The following is a 21,870-nucleotide window of genomic DNA, read 5'->3' as shown; positions in this document are numbered from 1 at the left end:
GTCTCTGTTACACTCCCAGCCCCCCTTGCCCTATCTCTTCTCCTTCCTCCCGACTTAGAACAAGCCTTCCCTGGCAGTCCAGTGGTTAGGACCCTGTGCTTTTGATGCCTAGGGCGCAGGTTCAGTCCCTGGTTGGGGAACTAAGATCCCGTGTATCTTGCACAGCCAACTTTAAAAAGCAACAACAACAAAACCCAAAACAACAACAACAAAAAAAATAGAAAAGAAAAGGAACAAGCTATTTAGTAAAAACAGAAAGGGGTAAGCTACTACTCCATCTCAGTCTCAGGCATTACTCAGAACCAGTTATAAAAAGAGGGCAGATGGTTAGCACTATACTTAGCCAGCCAGAGGCCTCCAGTAGCTAAGAACAGACCCTCCTACAAGGTATCATCTTGAGTTGCTAGTCCTTCTCCTCTCTGCTCTGTGTGACTCTAGGAAGGAGTCCTTAGGGACCAGGGCTGCAGACAAGAGTGGGAAATCCTGGTGATGATTTGAGAATTGTTATTTGGCCAGTCATTTCTAAGGCTCAGGTGCCCCGACCCGTGCCCTGGTGGTGGAGGTAATCTACAGGGTCCCTACTTAAAATATATTAATGTCATTAAACAGATTAACCCAGGTTATCAAAATGCCAGCACAATTACAAGCTGTAAAGAAGGAGGAGGCCCAGAATTTTCAATCCATGGAGTTAATGTCTTCCTTTGAGAGGTGAAGACCCTGAGATCAAGAGATGGATCCCTAGTGTGGGACAGGCTTGGGTGTAAATCCCAGCTCCATCACTTATGCTCTGGGATCTTAGATGGGTTATGCACATTTCTGAGGTTCAGTCTATTTATCCATAAAAAAAGTTTGAGTGTTGTGGGGATGGGCTGGGGTGCAAATGTAGCTGAGCTCAGTCAGTTCTGGTAAAGGTTCTGTGAAAGATCATAACTAAAGGACCAAGCACAAAGCTTGGTGTCTAGGGATCACAAAAAAAAAAAAAAAAAGAAATAAAGAAAAAGATTTGTTCAATTTCCCTCCTTTTCTCATCACACTTAATGACTTGACAAGACTACTGTGCATCCTTGATTCTGAGATTAACAAAGCTTCTCGAGGCCAGATTAAAAATTTTAGGCACCCTAAAGTTTAAAGGACTGTGGTACTTCATTCTCTCACCACCTCACCAAGAGCAGTTAAAAAGAAAAGCAATCCTAAAGCATAAAATAAACATAAGGGAATATAACATAATAATGTATTTCTCGTTGAAGACTTCAGTGATTGTCTAACCCCTATCATAAAGATTGAGGTCCTAGAAATTAATATTTGTGGTACAACCCCCCACTTTTTTTGCTTTTGCCCTGTGCATTTGCTAAGCTTTTCAAATGGGTAACCCAGCACCTGAGTCAGTACTAAGGCTATCCTCAGGTGCACTCAGGTGCCCTCACTCCATGTCAGGGCTGGAATCAATTCCCCAACTATCTCAAGCCTTCTTTGAATCATCCTACCTTCATCTCCAAACCTTTATAAATACTTATTAAAAAATAACCCTTTGATTGTCATTCACCTCCTCCCTCTTATTTGTCATCTGGTTAAAGTAGAAAGGACCAGGTAAGTTCCCACAAAGCAGAACAGTAGGACAAGAATGACTCATATACTAGAACAATTAGCTCTTCCAAGTGTGGTAGTGTTGAGGGAATCACTTGCATAGGAAATTGATCCTTTGGAGCCTGGGGAGGAGATGACAGGCAGAAGCTAGAGGAATCTGAGCTCAACCTTCAGTTCTAAGAATCCTTCTACTCTCCACTCAGCAGGAAATTCACACTCACTTTAGCCTCCTCTCCAACCTGGGCAACAAAACATGAGAAGAGGCACCCTGCCCCTTGCTGGAAGAGACAGTTCCAGAGTGTAGGTGAGAGCTCTGTGATAAGGCAGAGAGAAAACTCCTTCAGGGCAAGGATGGAATCTGGGCATTAAATAGATTGCAGGTGAGGACCATGGGTATGAAAAACCCTATGTTGTATAAAGGTGTGGAGGCCACCAGGGCAGCCAGAGGCATCCTGGTGTTGTGATGGATGCTGTCTTCATAGCCCAAAAGATAGAAAGGGAATCAGTACAGGATGTTTGTTTATTCACTCAACAAACCTATCTTTGGAGTTACTTTCCCAGTTTCTGTACTAGGACCTACAGAAAACGTATATCCATAAGATGTCCTCAAAAAGCCAATAGTTTAGTGGGGAAAAATGAGGGGGAGAGAGAGACAGAGAGAGAGAGAGCAGATCATTAAAATACAGCATCTTCAATGCAAGGTTAGAGGTAGAAAAAATTAAAAAGGCACCATGAAACAGAGAACAGGATCAATTAATCTAACCAAAGCATCAAGGAAAGCTTCCGGGAGGAGGTGGACACTGGGAATACTTAGAACAGTATCTGGCACATAGGAGATGCTCAAACATTTGTTGAATGAATTTTGTAGAAATTCAGAAATAAGAACACACAGTGATTGTCTACAAGCTGCTCAGGCATCTAGAGAGATATGGACAAGTAAAGCAAACGCCATATTGTGTGGTTGGCCAGCCACATGCCGAGGGGACACTGCTATGTGATGCTGTGTGCCCTTGCCCAAGTTTGTGATCTCTGTGACATCAGTTCCACCATCTGAAATACAGGGGTAATAATGTCTATTTCACAGTATGATAGGGAAGAATGTATTTTGAAGGATACTTTAGTATGGTGTCTCATCCATACCAAGTCTTCAATAAATAACAAGTATTATTAAGCATAATTTCATGAATGAAAAAGAAATAAACCATATAGTCACATGTCACAAGTCATAGCCACTGACTTCCTTCACAGCAGAAACCACCACAGGACCCAGAGTCCTGGAAGAGGGTCACTGAGCAGCAGTGGGTGCAGAAGGAGGGCCCTGGTGGTGGGAGCTGGGAGCACTGGGTATGTGTCCTGATCAGCTCCTCCCCAAGGGTAGCCCGGGGACGGGCACGCAGCTGATGGGGTCTTAGTCTCCTCTTCCTACAGGTGAACTGTGATATGTTACAAGGATCCTTCCCAGGGATAACATCATATGAATATTCAGAGTAGAGCCGGGAAGATACTGGTAGGGTTTGACTAGACAGAAAAAACCTGGGGATGGATGGGAAATGATGTCTTGAAATGGGGAGGAGAACAAAGAGATGGAACTGGAATTAACAATGTGTGTAGAAAGGAGGGTTCCCTAAAGAATGACCCTAGAGATAAAGTCCCAAAGAATCCCCCTCGTGGCTTTCACTCGTCTGCAAGATGGGATTAACATCTGTTCGTGTTGGTGGCAACTGTTCAGCTAGTCTTCCCTCTCCAGGGTCAAACCTTTTGTCAAACTGAAATATTCACTCAGGAAAATCCCCCAGGGCACCCATGAATGAAGCCAGGTCTGAATGATTGGAGCAAAGGAGGCGGTAATGGTTTTAAGGACCAAAAGGGAAGAAGGGGGGAGAGATTGGGAATGAATACCTGCTTTCCTTTTAATGTTAATCCTGCACAGCGAGCATTCTTGAAAGGCTTCATTTGTGTGCTTGTTTGCAGCAAAGAATTTGGTGAGAAACTCTCAGTGGGGAGATAAATACCTGTGAAAAGCTGTACAGAATTTCCCAGAGAGAAGACTTGTGTGAAAGCCTTTATTTCACCAAGAGTAAAGAAACGGGTATTTTATGTGCATTGTGGGAGGATTAGCGAGACATTTCTCATCTCTCCAGAGAGAAAGTCCCAGAGAGGGCTCTTCCCTGCGTGTGTTTTCAAAGCTGTTTCATATGGGAATGTTTCATGTGCTGGACATGCGGACCTCTGCTGATGCCTCTTTGTTTTCTCTTTTCCTGCAGATGGATCAGCACCTCCAACTCAGTTATAACTTCTCCTCAGAGGTTGAGTTCAGGGCTATCAGGTCTCTCACTTTGGGCAAAGTCACAGGTTTGTTTTTTCTAGTCCATGCCTTTCCGGCAAGCTCTGTTAAAATAAATAAAGTAATAAATAATTTTCATCAGGGGAAGCACCAAGATGCAGATAATATCCAAGATGTAGAACCAAGAGTCCTGCTATGGGAGGCTGAGAGGTACGTGTGGCAGGACCACAAAGTGACATGTATATCTATTTTGTAGAATCCCGAGTAAGGTAAATGAACAAAGTGATTCACCAAAATAATTATTTTTACCTAATTTCAAATTAATTAACTTAAAGCGTTTACTGAGTTCTTTTAGTTTAATTTATGTAAATTTCACTTAAATAATTTAAGGATTTGAACAACCCAATTATTTAATTCTGTAAGTACTTAATCTGTTTTCTAATTTATCAAAAATTCAGAGAGGATTGGAATCTCCTATGATAATAATGGATGTTCTTTTTTCCTACAGGAAGTTCTGTGAATTTGCATTTTATGTCTAATGATGACTTTTATTAGGTGTAGGCAAGATTGAAATTTTTTGTATCTTCTCAGTGAATTGAACTTTTTTTCACACTGAAGTAATATTTTTTTTAACTTTAATGTCTCTGTGCTTAATTTAGTTTGTTATTAATATAGCTAATTCAGTTTTGCTTTAGTTAGTATTTGCCTGGTATATCATTTTCCATATTTCCCTTTCAATCTTTTCTTTTTTTAGCCTTATATATGAGCTTGTGAAGAGCTATAGCTAAATACTGCATTTGTATCCAGTTTGGCCATCTTCTATTTTATAAATTTGCAAATGTAAGCCCCTGTGCATTTGGGGGTTACTTGTATGATTGGATTTGTTTTTGCTTCCTTATTTTCTACTTGTCAACTTTCCTGTGATTCTAGCATGTTCTTTCTTATTCTCTCAGTCACAATACAGTGCAGAAAACATTAGTAACCCGAGGCATTTTAAGCAGGAATGGATTTAACTCAGGAAATAAGTTACTTTTAAAATTGTGGCTACACTTACAGTGTGCATTCTTGTTAGAGTCTTTTGGAGTAACTCTCCAGGCAGCTCTGAGCCCATGAGTGGGAGCTATTAACTCCCAGGCCATCCCTTAATGTGAGACTAGATTCCAGATACCACTGTGGCCACAGTGGCATGTGTCAACTCCCAAGAGGCGGAGAAGGTCTCTTAAAAAGGGTGGCAGAGAATACTTCAGGTTACCATGAATTTGCTGGCCAGTAGAAAAAGCTGAAAAGGCAGAAAAATGACTCCTGTCACACTATAGCCTTCCAGATTCATAAACAGTATTTAATTTCCAGAACGTAATGTGCATCCAGAAATCTATCTGCTGTCAGGTCTGGGAAATGTCAGTTTTAGTTGCTAAAATGGCAGTTGAATGAGCCAATCAACAGTGACTGACTTCTAGATTGAATTTTACACTTATTTCTTATTCCATTCCCCCCTCCTACTAATAATTATTATTATTTCATGTAGACACTGCTTTTGTGTTTTATTAATTCAGTCACTAATTTGTTGGAACCTTCTACTTTCTACCAGATTCGATTTTCTTGTTTCCGAAGTAAATTCTTTTGAATTTTTTTTCTGTATGAGGGGTCCTTTATCTGAAAACAGGAGTTTCACCTTTCATCTTTATTCCTGGAAGATAATTTTACTAGACGTACAAATTGACATTGAAGGATTTATCCATGGGTGTGAAGGAGCCAGCTCACAATGGCTCATAAGGACCTGTTACATACATCTCTGCCCAATTCTGTGATGTCACAAGGGTAGTTTGAAATCAGCCATCCTGGGAGTGTTTACTCCATGGAGCTCAGAAATTCTGCAAGTCAGGGCTCTCCCTGCTGCTAGACATCCAGGTTAAACCCTCGCCAGCACAACACTGGACTCTTCTGATCTGGCTATTGAAAAGCTGTCTGTCAGCCTGTCCTGCCTTTGAAAGTGCTCTGACCACCACCACTCCCAACACCCAAAACCTACTTTTATGGTCATTTCTTTTAATTTGGTGTTTGGCAGTCTTATTACCATGTGTCTGATTGTGGATTTATTTTTAATTGCCTTATTTGATATGTTTATGTTTCTTGCATTTATTCATTAGTTCCTATGTATCTAGTTCATATGTATTATTCATATGTATCTATCCATTAGCTCTCAAAAATTCTCAGCATCTCAGTAATGCTTCTTTCTTATTCTCTCTACTTAATTACTTTCGGCCTGCACTAGATAAACCTTAGACTTTTAAACTCTATCCTCATGTGTCTTACCATCGTCTTATAAATAAGTTTTATTCTTTATATCACTGTCTCACATTCTGGGATATTCATTGGGTTTTATCTTCAAATTCATGAATTCTCTTTTCATTTATGCCTAATATCCCATTAAACCTATTCAATGAATCATTTTTTCATTGATTATGTTTTTTTAAAGTAATACTTTATCCTTTTCAAATGTGCCTTTTAATTAAGATAATCTGTTGTTCCCACTTATTTTTAAAATCTTTTTGTGTCTTTAAGTATTCCATTATTAGTTATTAAACATCTTGTCTCTTATATTCCCAATATTGGAAGTCCATATGGATCTAAATCTATTATTTTCTGTTTTCTAACTCTTTCCTATGATAACTTGTTCTCCTATGCTATGTGTGTGTATAAGTACGTGTGTGAGCTCATTTTTGGTTGAAATTAATTTGTAGGAACATTGATGATCAGAAATTGGAAAGCTTTCCTCCAGGCAAGATTTGTGTTTGCTTCCGCCTGGTGCCAGGATGTGCTACCAATTTCAAATTATTTCAGTTTCTCATTTTGGGTTTTATTCTAGACAGAGAGTGAATATAAATTTAAGCTCAAGGCCTGAATGAGACCAAACCTCTTGATATCATATCATATATCATAATATGTCATTTTATTATTATTTTTGTTACAGTTTTTTTTTTTTTCAATCCAGAGCCACATCCCAGGTGGAGAGGTTTTATACTTATGCCCTTTTCTGTTAGGTGATTTTATTTATCTTGTCCCCTTTTCACTGATTTGAATGTAAGAGTCATAGGTTGAACATCTTCACCTAGCAATAGCTCAAGGCTAGGATTCCTATTCTTCTTCAAGACGATTTAGGTACTTTTCCTTGATACAACTTTAATGTTGGTTGATGACTCACTGTCTTGGTTTCATCTTTCTTCCCCAATAAGTATCCCCCAAACTTAGGATTCCTCTTTGTTTCCTGAAGCTTAGCAAGACATTAAAAATGTGTTGATTGATTTTAATGAAGCAGAATTACTTTTTGTAGTATCTGGTCTATTATATGTCCCCTGACACCTAAATACATCTTGAGCCATTGAATCCTCACTTCAACCAAGTCAGGACAATTTTGGGAAGGGAGATCATTAGGGCTGTAAGACCACCAAGCTCTGGCTGTTTTCATGACACCTAGTGTGTGTAATGGCAGCTCTAGAAACATCCTCTTATTTAAAAATTTCTCTCTATTAATCTTGCCACTGTGTATGATATTCCTGTGGCATTTCTGTCTTTTGAACTAAACCCATAAAACATAAGATTGAAAGGATGAAAATTTAAAGCAGGGTACTAAATTACTGAGGGCCAGCTTTTCATTTTGTTTTGGAAAAGATAGGAAAGAATTTGATTATGGTTGAGGAAGAGTATCCAATAAAATGTCTTCACTGGGCTAAGTGTGGGAGACTCCTGCCTCCCCACCTTCCTTCCCATCCAAATTGCTATAAACAGACAAGAGCACTTGGATCCACAATTAACCTCAGTGCTTCTGGTCTATGAAAGGTCTATATCTGGAGGTGAGGGAAGATGATATAAACATCATGTCCATTATTAAGGAGGGACATCTATCCTGCAGACCCTTTGGAAAGAAGCCTCATGCATTGGAAAGAACTCTTATTTGTTATAAGAAAGGATGGTGCAGGAATGGGTACATGGTATTTACGACAAATGCAACCCTACTCCACAACTTTAGAAAACTCTAGTAATCGGTTGGACATTTTCAACTCTAAAACAAGGATTTGCAAGCATTTTTCATAGGATAGACCAAGGGCAAATAAGTGTAGTAAATCTGTTGTCACAATTTTCTTCAATACCATTAACAACATCCCACTGTAAAGCAGAACCCATTTATTCATTTTCTTTCTGTAAGAGGAAGAGCCAATCAATTCACCATTCTAGAAGGTAGTTATTTAGTACCAATGATGGTTCTATATGGTATGTGCCTACACACATACCATGATGAATAAAAGTCTCTTTCTTGGGAATTCCTATGATGTAGAGACTAGTCCATGAAAATAGAAGATAAAATCATTGACATTAAAATTGCATTATAGGTATTTACCAATGGTAAGTCATGGGCTGTTGTTAGGTTTATTCCTTGGTTTATTAACGTTCTTTGACTTTTAAGAAAGATTTCTTGGTTCTGGTCTATTACATGAATGTATTAAAGAGAAGGTAACATTAAAAAGAAAAAAAGTGTATATATTTAGGGAAGTCACCCTTTTGGACAAGATCATCTGTTTCTGGAAAATTACTGAATTCTTTAGAAAACATAGAAGCACATTCCTTCGATTCAAATAGTGTGACTTACCAGTGTGTTTCTAAGTTTCTGTCTCACTCAACCCTGGTAAAAGAACTTGGACATTCCAACATATTTAGAAATTTAGAGAGCTTGAAACTTCTAAAAGAAGCTGTGTTTCTATTTATATATATATTTTTTAAATTATTTTTTTCTGATCCTGGTTTCTCTTAATTTACTCTGCCAGAACATATCATTAAATTTGAAGGCATATATATATATATATATATATATATATATATATATATATATACACATTTTGTATATATATACACACACACACACACACACTATATATATATATATATATATATATATATATATATATATATATACACATCTTAGAAAACTAAGAATTAAGGAATTATTATAATTGTTATTATTTTTTTCTTCCTGAGAGGAGACTCTTATCGTACTGCAGACTTAGGAAGCAGTTACTTTTTAAAATATGGAAACATGTTCAAGTTTAGGTGGAAAGGAATTGTAGTACTGCTTTTAAACTGTAGTTAACAGATTCCAAATAGACATTCAGGGCATACTTACAGGATTATCCATTTATACAGCCAGCATTTATTAATTTCCTGCCTACTTGCCAATTTGATAGGCTGAAACTCACACCTGGCAGAGACATTATTATTTTGCTCTGATGGCTGTTTGCCCAGGTAGTTTCAAAATTCACTCGGCCCTAACTAGCCATTAGAAATTGAAGAAATTCTTTCTCAACCTACAAAAGAACCCAGATGATCTAGAAATTGTAGGGCTACTTGTGAGCACTTGCCTATGCTTTTGGCTTCTTCAGATGAAGTGAGTTCTGATTGTGTCTGTAGAACAGGGTTTTTTGATTCTCGCAAATCCCTCAGTTTTGAATATCAAGCCTACTGTGTCTTCTGCAGCATCAGAGTCTTGTTGACCGAACACCCTGATTGTTTTCATGTTAAATCATTTCTCAAACATTTTGTAGGTGAAGAGTTATGGCTGATATTTTTAGACAGCACAGCAGAATTTATGCATGTAAGTGAAAGGTGAGTACTGCAAAGTACTCGTTTGGGAAGACCGTACTCTATTTTTTTTTTAAATTCTGTACACAGTTGGGCCCCCCTTCTGATTCAAGACTGGTCCAATTGATATTAAACTGAAAAGCAAAATTACAGAGTGAAATAGCTCTGCTTTTTAGAGACAAACTAAGTCATGTTTGGCTTTCTCCTCTGTGATTACTATTGTGTGACCATGGTGAATTTTCTAATCTGTCTAAAGTTCCTCATCAATAAAACGAGGATGATAACATTTAATTCAGAGAGCTGAGTAAGCCTTCCATATGTAAAGTACTTGGTATTTAGCACACGCTCCACACATTAGAAGTTTTTGATGTTTGAAGATTGTGGGGACATGGAGGAGAACTGTGTTTTGCTTTGTTACTGTTTTTGTTTTAATGAGTCTGGAAAAGTGGCTATAAAGGTAATTTCCAAAGAGGGACTCAAATGCATTCTAAAAGAGCAATTTTGGACTGTGGTGAACCTTGAAGATGGGAGTATGAGTCACTGTCAATCAGGGCTGTTTTAAGGGCATATCAAGCTTTAACCAGTTTAAATTGACAATAGATAATATAGTAGTTGGTGAAAATGGAAGTTTCAAAGTGCAGGCTTTGCTTCAGGCACAGCTGGGTTCAGAAGTTCAAATGTGACTGTGATTCGGCCTTTGTCTATCTGTCTGTCTGTTTCTCACTCCACCTTTGACTCTCTTTACCTCTCTAAGGGGTTTTATTCTCAGGCAGAATTTCAATGGTAACAAAGGTGGCATCAGCAGCCCATGCTTGATCACTACCATTTCAACAGCCCTGGTGGAAAGAAAGACTCTTATTTCTAAAATTTCCAGAAAAAAGTCCTGGATTGAGTCTCAAAGGACAAATTTGTGTCAAGTGACAAGTCCAGATGATGACAATGACCAAGTGATTAGAATACACTGAGTGGCCATGCTTGGATTATGCACCCAGCTATGGCTCTGGACAGGTGCCATATTGACCTGCAGGGTGCAGATGTGTGTTGAGAATAGAGAAATGTTATTTCTTAAATGGAAGCCGAAGTTTTCTTACCAGAGTGAGATGGACTCTGAGGAGGACAAATCAACAATAATCCAATAACAGCACTGTTTTTTCTCATTCATATTCTGCTACCCCCTTTAACCAGGAAAAAATGGGATGCTGTTCTACGAGGTAGGCTTGGAATTGTGCATAATCTGGGGACTGCATTTTGCTTCTGTACATCAATAGTCTAAGTGTGTTGCAACAGAAAAGATAATCTTTGAAAGTTCCTCTTTTATGAAATGCATGTTATCTTCTTTGGAACAAGTTTATAGCTCCCGAAGAAACTACTGAAAAATTATTTTATTTTGAATTCATAGGTTTCTTAAATAATGTTTCACTTTGTTTATGGTCATCTCTAGTTCTCTAGTAAATAAAAAGATCTCCAAACCACAGCTCCTTCCTGACTCAAATTCTAATATTGTGTGTAATTGTCTCATATTATGTCTAGAAATTTCTTAATGATACCGTTTCCCTGAGGAATAAAATATTTCAGACTCATTACTCTAATCTGACCTCCCTGTGAATGATGTGTTTTAAAGGATCCTGAAATATCAGATTTCAGTAACCATTCCAACTTCCTAAATACCCATCTTATCCTTTCTCCCTTGAAGATAACAAACACTGAATCACAACTGGACTACAGGGCATTCGTTACTGTTTCTTTTAAAGAATAATGAACTGCATTTTTCCTCGTGGAAAATGCAATAGATGATTTAGTTTCACCTCATGCAACAGGAATGTGTGTTATCTTCTGATTAAAAATGCAATTTTATTTTGCATTTTCAAGGAACTACTACATGATCAGAACCGAGACCTACTCCATGCTTGTGCTTCTCTGTAAAAGTCAAGTTTGTTTATTGTAAAAGCAAAAACACTCTTTGAACAGACTTTGTATGTCCTTCCCTGACTGTATTAACAAAGGATATTTTGTGTGGTCTACCAGAAGTCAATGACATGACTGTTACCAAAAAAAAATTTCAATTATCTCTCATGACACAAAAATTATTGAGCATACTATGGAACAGGCAATGTGCTAGGCCATATAGATACCCCCAGGGAAACAAACAAACAGACAAACACATAAACAATCTGTCCCTGTTCTAAAGATACTGCTCACTTTAAAATTCTCCCTCTTTCAAAGGAAAGTTATCAAGGTTGGGTTGAGAATATTAATGTTGTTCAAGGTTTTGGAATATCTCTTTTAGGCTATGGTAAATAACTTGGTTTTCTGCATTAATCAAATAATAATATTAATAATAGTATGCTATTATTAATAGTATAGCATATTAATATACTTTGTTATTACTTTATTATAATAAACTAATATAGTATATTATAATATAATAATAACATTGTTATTATTGTTTTTTATTAGTTATTATTTAATAATGCACTGCTCTGTGCTAGATCTAAACTCTTAGGTTTTATTTTTTCCTTATTTTTAATTGAAGTATAGTTAATTTAGTGTTGTGTTAGTTTCAGGTATACAGTAAAGTTACTCAATTATACATACACACACACATATATATTATATATATATATATTCTTTTTCATATTCTTTTCCATTATAATTTATTACAAAATATTGAATATAATTCCCTGTGCTACACAGTAGGTTCTTGTTGTTTATTTATTTTATATATAGTAGTCTGTATCCATTAATCGCAAATTCCAAATTTCTCCTCATCCTCCCCCATTTCCCCTTTGGTAAGCATAAGTTTGTTTTCTATGTTGGGGAGTCTATTTTTCCTTTGTAAAAAAGTTCACTTGTATCATTTTTTAAGATTCCACATATAAGTGATATCATATATATTTATCCGTCTCTGACTTACTTCACTTAGTATGATAATCTCTAGGGCCATCCATGTTGCTGCAAATGGCATTATTTCATTCTTTTTTTTATGGCTGAGGAATATTCCATTGTGTATATGTACCACATCTTCTTTATTGATTCATCTGTTGATGGGCACTTGGGTTGCTAAGCTCTTATGTTGACTAAATTTTTCCTCACAACAACCCAAGAAGGTAACACCTATAATTACTCTTATTTTATAGATGAGGAAACTGAGTCACAGAGCTTAAGTGACTTGTCCAATGTCACAAAACTAGACAGTGGTGGACTTGGCATCTAAAGTCACACATTGCGAGTCTGGGTCCTGCACTCCCAATCAGTCCTGCCATATTTTGTTTTTAACAAATAATATAAGATAGTCCAGACAACATACACTCTGTTTTCTGTTGAGGGCTCCTAAATAAAAACCTTGTGTCCTTAGCCTTCACTGCAATGGGCTTAAAAGTAACCTCTAGGGCCAGGCTTTAATCATGGAGGGGTAATATCATATTTATTGTAAGTCAGGCATTGGAATCTGCCCGGGATTCCAGTCATAACTCTAGCACTGACTAACTGACCTGGACAAATGACTTAATACTCTGAACTTCACTTTTCTCAATTGAAATGTAAGTGTTTATTATAACAATGCCTGTTTGGACGATTAGGTGGTAATGCGGCTAGCATGATGCCTGGCCTAATGAAAGCTCAATAAATGTTTGCAGTAACAGTAATAAGAACATAAGAAGTCACCTCATCTGACCCAGCTACTTTTCTTTTGAGAATGGCATTGGACTCTAATGCCTTTCGGACCTTAGAGAGGAGTTGTTATGGAAGAGAGAAGACGGCTACCCACTCTATGCATAAAAAAGCTTGCATTTCACTCTTCCTTTCTGCTCTGGGGGAATGAATGAATAAGGCATTATGTAGCCTTGACTCTATGATGCTTGGTAAATGGTGAAGGTGCACATATGGACAATTCTCAGTTTCTGATAAACCAGGTGAAATCTACCTGACATTATTTAAATTTAAATGTATGTTCTCATGATTAAAGCTGTCTCTAGTGGATTGCAACCTTGTGATACTTGGTGGATCAACTAAGCTTCAAAACATGGAATCTGGTCTGATTTTTTTTTTTCATTAAGCAATCATTTATTGAGTACTTTTTACGTGCCAGGCACCAAGTTAGGCACTGTGGATACAAAAATTGAAGGACAGTCCCTGCCCTCAAGGAGCTTACGGCCGAGTGTGGAAATAGACCAGTAAGTGGGCAAGTAAGCCCAGAGTGATCTGTGTGGGTGCTGGTGAGAGAAGGGGGTGACATTCCAAGTTCCCTGGAGGAAGTGAAATCTAAGTTGAGAACAGACAGAGAAGGGACCCAGGTGAGTAGAAGAAAGGGGAATGAAAGTGTCATCTCTGGATACAGAAGGCTAAAAATCAAAGCACAAGATAACAAGTGATGAGGCCAGAGAGGCGAGCAGGAACCAGGACCCCATAAGCCTCACAAGCCATGCTAAGGCGTCTGGGCCTTATCCTGAGGGCAGTAGGGAGCCATGGAAGTTTGTAAGCCAGGGAATGGGGTCTAGTCTGATTTGTAAAGATGCTGCCCATCATCTCCGTCCCTCTCCTACTCTCAGCATGAGGTAATCATGGAGTTCCAAAGACAGGACTGAGTCTTATTTATGGTTGTATCCTTCTTGCTACCATATTTACAAGCACATATTAAGAGTTCCATAATTTTTCCTTTTAATTAATTTTTAATTTTTTTATTGAGGTATAGTTGATTTACAAAGTTGTGTTAATTTCTGCTGTACAGCAAAGTGATTCAGTTATACATAGATATACATTATTTTTTTAATATTCTTTTCTATTACGGTTTGTAATAGGATATTGAATACAGTTCTCTGTACTATACAGTAGTAGGACCTTGTTGTTTATCCATTCTCTATATAAAGCCTTATATCTGTTAATCCCAAGCTCCCATAATGTATCTTGAAGGGAAAAAAAAGTGTAATATATGAACATTAGTGCAGTAGGAACTGAAAGTTCATCATGCTGCACGTTAATGGGCTCAATATTGTACAATCAGCTACAGTTAGATTTTGGATATGGATCTCCAGGTTCCCTAGAGATTGTGTCTTTTTCTCACAATGGTGCCTGACAGTGAAGTGAAAATGAGTGGGTTTGGAATCAGACAGTTGGCACCTCAAATCCTGTACAAGCTATGTCTCTGCTAAGTTAACCTCTCTGAGCCCAAATTTCCTCATCTGTAAGGCAATAGACATACTTTTTTAATTGATTTGTTATGAAGATAACACATAGGATGGGTAAAGTGTCTGGCACATAGTGGTATTTGAAAACAGTAGCTGTTGTTTATAAGATCATGCAGCCATGCAGTCTATTGATTTTCTTAGGCTGATATCCCTTTTTCTTGCCACTGGCACTGCTATTGATTTGTTTACCCTTTGCCTGGGGAATCTGGGCCAGTGTTATAAATGTCAGTGTTGACAAGGTAATGAAGTGAAGAGGATCCAAGCTAAGAATAATGAACTCTGCACCAGCCTTTTAGGTCTCTCTCCCAAGATTGGCGAGAAGGGTCAGAAGCTGAAAAGAACAAGTGGAGTCAGCACAGGTTAGAATTCTGGATGTTTTCTCCTGGAGAAGGAGAGGAAATCAAAGCACAAAGAGTGTCATTGGTTACTGGTTACTCATTTAGTTTACTGGGATATTATTTTTGGAGGATGCCATTAATGACAGTAACTTGAGTATTAAAACAAGTTAAAATAGCATGAAGCTCCTTTCCACTTAGGGGTGATTACAGGATATCCACTTCTGGGAAAGATTTGATCTGAATCCCTGTGTTTTTCCATTTCACTTCCACAAGAATTTTTGCCAGTGATCAGGGTTGGGACTTGAGACCAGTGGCTAATATACCAATGATTTCTACCTTTTGCTTGATAAAGGGGCACATTACTGGCTTTCCTGTGGGGAGGACAAATAAGTAAATCAGCATACACACCTAGAAAATGTCTGGTTTGAGTTCATCCCTTAAGATGAATTGTTGACTATTCTAATCCACCCCAAAACTTGGATAAGTGCTTTATCTTTCCCATATATTTTCTCACCTTTTTCAAAATGCATCTATAGAATATAAGCTTTGCATAGGTGAAGCTTCTCTTGAAAGATATTATCTAAATGTTTGGAGTTAGGAAAATGACTCCTTAGCATTATTCCTAGATAACTCATTCAATGCGTACCATCTGAGCACCTATTATGTACAAATCAAAATATTAAGTGAAACTAAGAACACTTTAAAGAGATATAGCCTAGGGATCCTTGTTTCCAAAGTAATAAAACCCCTATCTATGGAGACAAGACACATTTATTAATTACAGTGAGTAATTTTGGTAAATGTTATGCAGATCGAGTGTGTTTAGAATTCTTAAGAGGGAGAGACCATTTCTAGCTGAGACGATCCAGAAGAGTGTCATGGAGATTACCCTGACCCTGGTCTTGAAGCCCAGATGTGGTCTCAATAGATGGCATGCATTAAAAGAAGGCAGGATGGTATAAACCAAAAGGACAGCAGGAAGGAAAAATCGTGTGCTGGGAACAGTGACTAGGTCATATTCAGATGGTCTTGTTCATGCAGGATAAAAGAGAGGAATGGGGAAAACAGGAAAGTTCACTTGGGACCATATTACCGAGTTTCTTCAGGGCTCTGCAAAGGAGTCCAGACTTCATTATATAGATGGGAGAAGCCATTGAAGGGAGCTCTCATGGTCAGAGCTGCTGTTGGCTCTTTTGTGGGTAACAGGTCAAATTGCGGGTGGGGGGAGATTGGTATGGAAGTTATGCTAAAATCCATCCTTCAGGTGGAAGAGAACAAGAGTCAGAGCCAGGGGGATAACAATGGGATTTGAAATAGGAATCAGAAGATTTGGGTAATTTACTGGGTGGGTGGGTTGAAGTGTAAGGTGGACTGGAAAGGTGAGCACAAGAGAACAGAATAAGAGTGGTGGTTTTGCAGTCATTGCAGAGGGAAATTAAACCATCCTGGGCAACCCTTAGTTGCCCTTAAACCACACTTAGTTTAGGGGTTTTGAATAGTTTAATGGAACTGAGCTGAGGGTTGGAAAATGCCAGGTGAGCAGTTGAGGCTCAAGTTTTTCACAGTCACAACTGAGCCCAGCTGCCACCATCCCAGCAGGTGTGCTATAGGGCAACCCAGGTGAGGATGGAGAAGGCATGAGAATGATCCAATCAGCCTATCAGCTGACATTTACCAAGCCCCTGCTGGGATGCAGATCCCAGCAGCCAGGTGTGCTTAGATGACTGGAGAAGGGTATGGGATTTTTTTCTACCCTGAAAAATCCAGTGGACTGGGTAGGGACGTAAAATTGCACACAAGCACTAATAATAGAACGATGGAACTCTAGCTCATGGAAATTGGATTCTAAGGACACTAAGAGGCCAGAGGAAGGAGAAATCAAAAGTAAAACCATCTAATGCATCCCAATGTTCATAGCAGAACTATTTACAATAGCCAAGACATGGAAGCAACTTAAGTGTCCATCAACAGATGAACAGATAAAGATGTGGGGTGTGTGTGTGTGTGTGTGTGTGTGTGTGTGTGTGTGTAATGGAATACTACTCAGCCATAAAAAAGAATGACATAATGCCATTTGCAGCAATATGGATGGACCTAGAAATTATCATACTAAGTGAAGTCAGACAGAGAAAGACAAATATCATATGATATTATTATATGTGGAATCTAAAAAACAATGATACAACTGAAAGTGTTTACAAAACAGCAACAGACTCACAGACACAGTAAACAAACTTATGGTTATCAAAGGGGAATGGCAGGGGGTGGGGGATATAAATTAGGAGTTTGGGATTAACATATACACACTACTATATATAAAATAGGTAAACAAGAAGGACCTACTGTATAGCACAAGGAACTATATTCAATACCTTGTAATAACCTATAAGGGAGAGGAATCTGAAAAAGAATATATATATATATATATATATATATATATATATATATATATATATATATGGATAACTGAATCCCTTTACTATACACCTGAAACTAACACAATATTGTAAATCAACTCTAATTCAATTTAAAAAAATAGTTAAACCATCTTTAGCCAGGATACTGTTCCCCTACTGACCTTGGGTGGAGGATCAGGTCCTTGTTTATGAGCAAATCATTTCTAGCTGTGCTGAGCAGGGGTGTCTTTCCACTAGAAAGTGTGTCAAATGCACATCACATCAGCTGCTCTAGATCTCTGAACTGGAAGTCTCATATGTATCTTCCATTCCAGCAAAGTTTCCATTATCTTGGGACCTAAGGAGCTTACTTTGCCATGCTGTAGGAAGTGAGGGCCTTGGTTATATGTGTTGGTAGAGTGATTCTTCTAAGGTATGAATAGAAGTTTTTATACATGGGAATGAGCTTAGCTCTTGGAGATAAATATGAGGTTTCAAAGTTGAATTATCTTTTCTTAGCACTCAGTATATTTACAGTCTGTGTGTTTGTCTATCTACCTTTGTTTTCCTTATTTTTACATAGTTACTTTTCTTTAGTTGCTTTTTCTGTTATGTCCTTTGGTCTTTCTCTTTCCTACTAGAGGATTTCCTCAGATTTTTGATGACCCTGAACTATCTGCTCATATTTAAGAATGGAGTGGCTAGAATGCATTGATTAAGGGCTACACTACAGGATATGACTGAGCCTTTAATAGAAAACCTCCAACTTTATCTTTGGGTCATTCTTCTTAGAATAGGCGTATTTCCTAGGAGAGACATTTCCAATCTCCCTCTTGGAGAGTGGGAGGTTCTGAAAGTCTCATTGGGAAGAGAGCTGGTGGGTCTCATTACCTGCCAGGGAAATGTTCTTTCATGTCTTTTTTTTTTTTTTCCAGTGAACATCCTTGGCCTCAGCTGTGGGCGTTTCCTTTGCCTACCTGTCATAATGCCACCCTATCACAGCACTTATTTATTCATTTCTCCAATAAGTACGGGTAATTGAAGTTCTAAAGTACACCGTTTGGAACTCTTTCCTCTTTCTCTAGGACTTCTATCTTTGTGAGGGAATTGTTACAGAACTGTCTAAGAGAAGGCAAAAGGCTTTTGGATGACAAATCTTCCAAATTTAGAATCCACTTGTATCAGTCAGGCTTCAACCAGTGAAGGGATAATATATTGAGATTTATTGCAAAGTATTGGTTTAGGTGATTACCAAAGCTGGGTATGATATCTGAAGTCGTAGGGCAGGCCATCATCAGGGAGTGCAGGCTGGGGCTCTCAGGCATGGGCTGGCCACAGGAGGAATTCTTTCTCTTTTTTATTCCTTTTTTTTTTAAATTGAAGTTTTGATAATTTACAATGTTGTATTAGTTTCAAGTGTACAGCAAAATGTTCTGACCATAGATATTCGTTTTCAGATAATTTTCCATTGTAGGTTACTATAAGATACTGAGTATAGTTCCCTGTGAAGTAGAGGGAGGGATAAATTAGGAGTTTGGGATTAATACATACACATTACTATATACAAAATAGGTAAACCACAAGGAATTCTTCAGGGAGCCTAAGAGCCACTCTGCCCTTAAATCCCTTCAATTGATTGCATCAAACCCATCCAGATTATCTAGGATAATAAGCCAACAGATTGTGGACTTTATTCACATCTACAACATACCTTCACAGCAACACCTGGATTAGTGTTTGATTCAACGACACTAGTACTGTGGTCTAGCCAAGTTGAATCATCAATAGACTATCATCCCACCCTCTCTCTATTTGTATTTCTTTAATTGAAGTAAGATTCACATAACATGAAATTAACCATTTAAAAATCCACAGAGATATTTAGTACATTTACAGTGTTGTGCAACAATTACCTGTACGTAGTTTGAAAGCATCACCCACAAAGTGGGCCCTGAACCAATAAGCAGCCACTTCCCACTCTCCTTTCTCCCCTCCCTTGGCAACCAATAATCTGCTTTCTGTCTTTATTGATTTAACTATTCAGGATATTTCATATAAATGGAATCACACCATTTGTCATCTTTTATATCTGGCTTTTTCCACTAAGCATAGTTTTTGAGGCTCAGAAACATTGTAGCATGTGTCAGTACTTCACTCCTTTTTATGATTGAATAATACTCCATTGTATGGTTATACTAAATTATGTTTATCCATTAATCTGCTGATGGGCATTTGAGTTATTTCCACCTTTTGGCAATTGTGAATAGTGTTACTGTGAACATGTATGTACATGCATTTGTTTGAGTAGCTGGTTTAAATTTTCTTAGGTATATATCTAGGAGGGAAACCGTTGCCTTTGAAAAGCCATCATAAGCAGAGGTTAGCCCAGCAGGAGAATTCAGGAAATCCTGTGCTGTGAGCTGTGTTCCTCACACTCCCACTACAATGCCTGTTCATGCAAAGAGGTCTTTAAAGAGGACTCCTGGTTGTGTTTATTCTTTTGAAGACTTTACCTGTGTGTATCCCTGAGCAGGCAAACATACTGCCACACTTTACCCTGCTAAGACTCAACTGTAAAATATTTAAAATAAAAACAATCACTGGGTGACATTCCAAGGTTTTTTGGTAATATGTGCTTCAAGGAGATTTTGTTAGCAGCCAGAGTAGGAGCAAGGTGTAGGGTCGGAGGTGGAGGAGTGTCTGAAATCACAAAAGCTGAGTGATTCAGCAGCTACTTAAAATCTCTTCACTGCAAATTCATCCTCTGAAATGTCAGGGTCTTCAAGATGCTCTCTGAAGTTTATTCTAATGTTGAACATTATAGGATTTTGTGATATATGGAAATTTTATAAACTTTGACTTTGCAAATCCTAATGCCAAAGTCATTTTTTCACACTATTAAAACAAAACAAACAAAATCAAACAACGGCTACCAAAAGCCAATTTTGCTGACCTAAATTAATGAGCTGCTAGGCTGTAAATAAAAATGCTTTTCAATATCTAAAAAAAAAAAAGAAGGAAACTGAGCTTTACGATATTCTGAGCTAAAATACTGACATGAATTCAATCATTATATTTAAACAGAATTTGGATATATATGATATTTAACATTTTTAATATTAAACTTTCCCTCCCCACCTCACTGGGCTGCACAGTTCCTTTATGCTTTGCACCTGTGTGTGGACTGTGCCTACATCCTGGGTTACCCACAACCGTCCTCCTTTCATTGACTTTTCCCACTGCAGACATGTGCCTGGCTGCTGGACTGTCAGTGAATTCTCATTTTCATTTGAAATATATTGTTACTTCTGTACGTGGTCATCCTGGCTACTCTCACTTTTTCCTTTTTCTTGACCTAAGGAATTTGGAGTCACATGCCACCCACTTTCACTATGGTCTGGATTCTGCAATGTAATAATTGCTTTGACAATCCTTACACTTTGGGGGTTTTTTAAAGATTTTTTTTAATGTGGACCATTTTTCTTTTAAGTTTTATTGAATTTGTTACAATATTGCTTCTGTTTTATGTTTTGGTTTTTTTGCCGTGAGACATGTGGGATCTCAGCTCCCTTACCAGGGATCGAACCCATACCCCTCCACTGGAAGGCAAAGTCTTAACCACTGGACTGCCAGGGAAGTCCAGAGAGTCCTTAAACCCTTTGGATCAAAAATCCCTAATCCCTGGTACTTTTGTGACAAGCCATATAAAGCCCTTAATTTCACTTTAGGGGTGGCGGATTAGAAGGCATTTGGTACTCATGATGTTGGGCATGCCCAGGGATTTAAAAAGGGGCTTTAAATAAGCCTCTCCAAAGAGCTGAGGTCACAAATAAGAATCAGGACTTCAAGTCAGGGTTTCTCAGTCCCCTGTGCTCTGTCATAAATTCTGTGTCAGAAGATTGATCAGGACTTCATCCCATCTGACTCTACCAGAGGATCATGGTGGTATCTTTTCTATGGCTAAAAATTTCCGTGTGTGCCATTTATATACATCTCGTATCCTTGTAATTGACTCATTGTGAAGTTTGATACTTGGTAAGACAATTCTTCCCTTGCGTGAGGTTGGGAAAAGGAAATTTCAGTCCAGGGAGGCTAGAGGATGTGTTGATCTGTATACAAATTGGCCATGATGGTTAGTTTTGTGTGTCAGTTTGGCTGGTCCATATAGGGTCTAGACGTTGGGTCAAACATTATTCTGGTGTGTCTGTGAGGTGTTTCTTGAGGAGATGAGCATTTGAACCAGTAGACCAAGGAAAGCAAATGACCTCATTTAATCAGTTAAAAGCCTGAATCAAACAAAAAGGGACTGAAGAGCTGGTTCTAGATCCTTTCTGGTTTTCAAATTTGGACAGAAACCTTGACTTTTCTTGGGTCTGGAGCCTGCTGGCTTTTTGACTGGAGCTGCACCATAGGCTCTCCTGTTCCTTCTATTTGCTGACTGCAAATCTTGGGAT

General features: G+C 38.2%; 1 protein-coding gene across 2 annotated transcripts in view; it reads left to right on the top strand.

Annotated features, from left to right (window-relative positions):
* Positions 1-21,870, top strand: part of CNTNAP5 (contactin associated protein family member 5) — a gene marked incomplete at its 5' end in the record, with an annotated part of 887,048 nt that overhangs the window by 839,335 nt on the left and 25,843 nt on the right. For both annotated transcript variants that reach the window (XM_081242026.1, XM_081242025.1), the window contains one exon: positions 3,849-3,936. In XM_081242026.1, the coding sequence (XP_081098152.1) occupies positions 3,849-3,936 (88 nt within the window). The remainder of the gene's footprint in view (positions 1-3,848; positions 3,937-21,870) is intronic.

This window comes from Mesoplodon bidens (genome assembly GCF_964165515.1).
Source record: "Mesoplodon bidens genome assembly, chromosome: 8".
Lineage (NCBI taxonomy): Eukaryota > Metazoa > Chordata > Mammalia > Artiodactyla > Ziphiidae > Mesoplodon > Mesoplodon bidens.
Note: the sequence above shows the minus strand (reverse complement) of the source record. Positions and strands in the feature narration are given on the sequence as shown.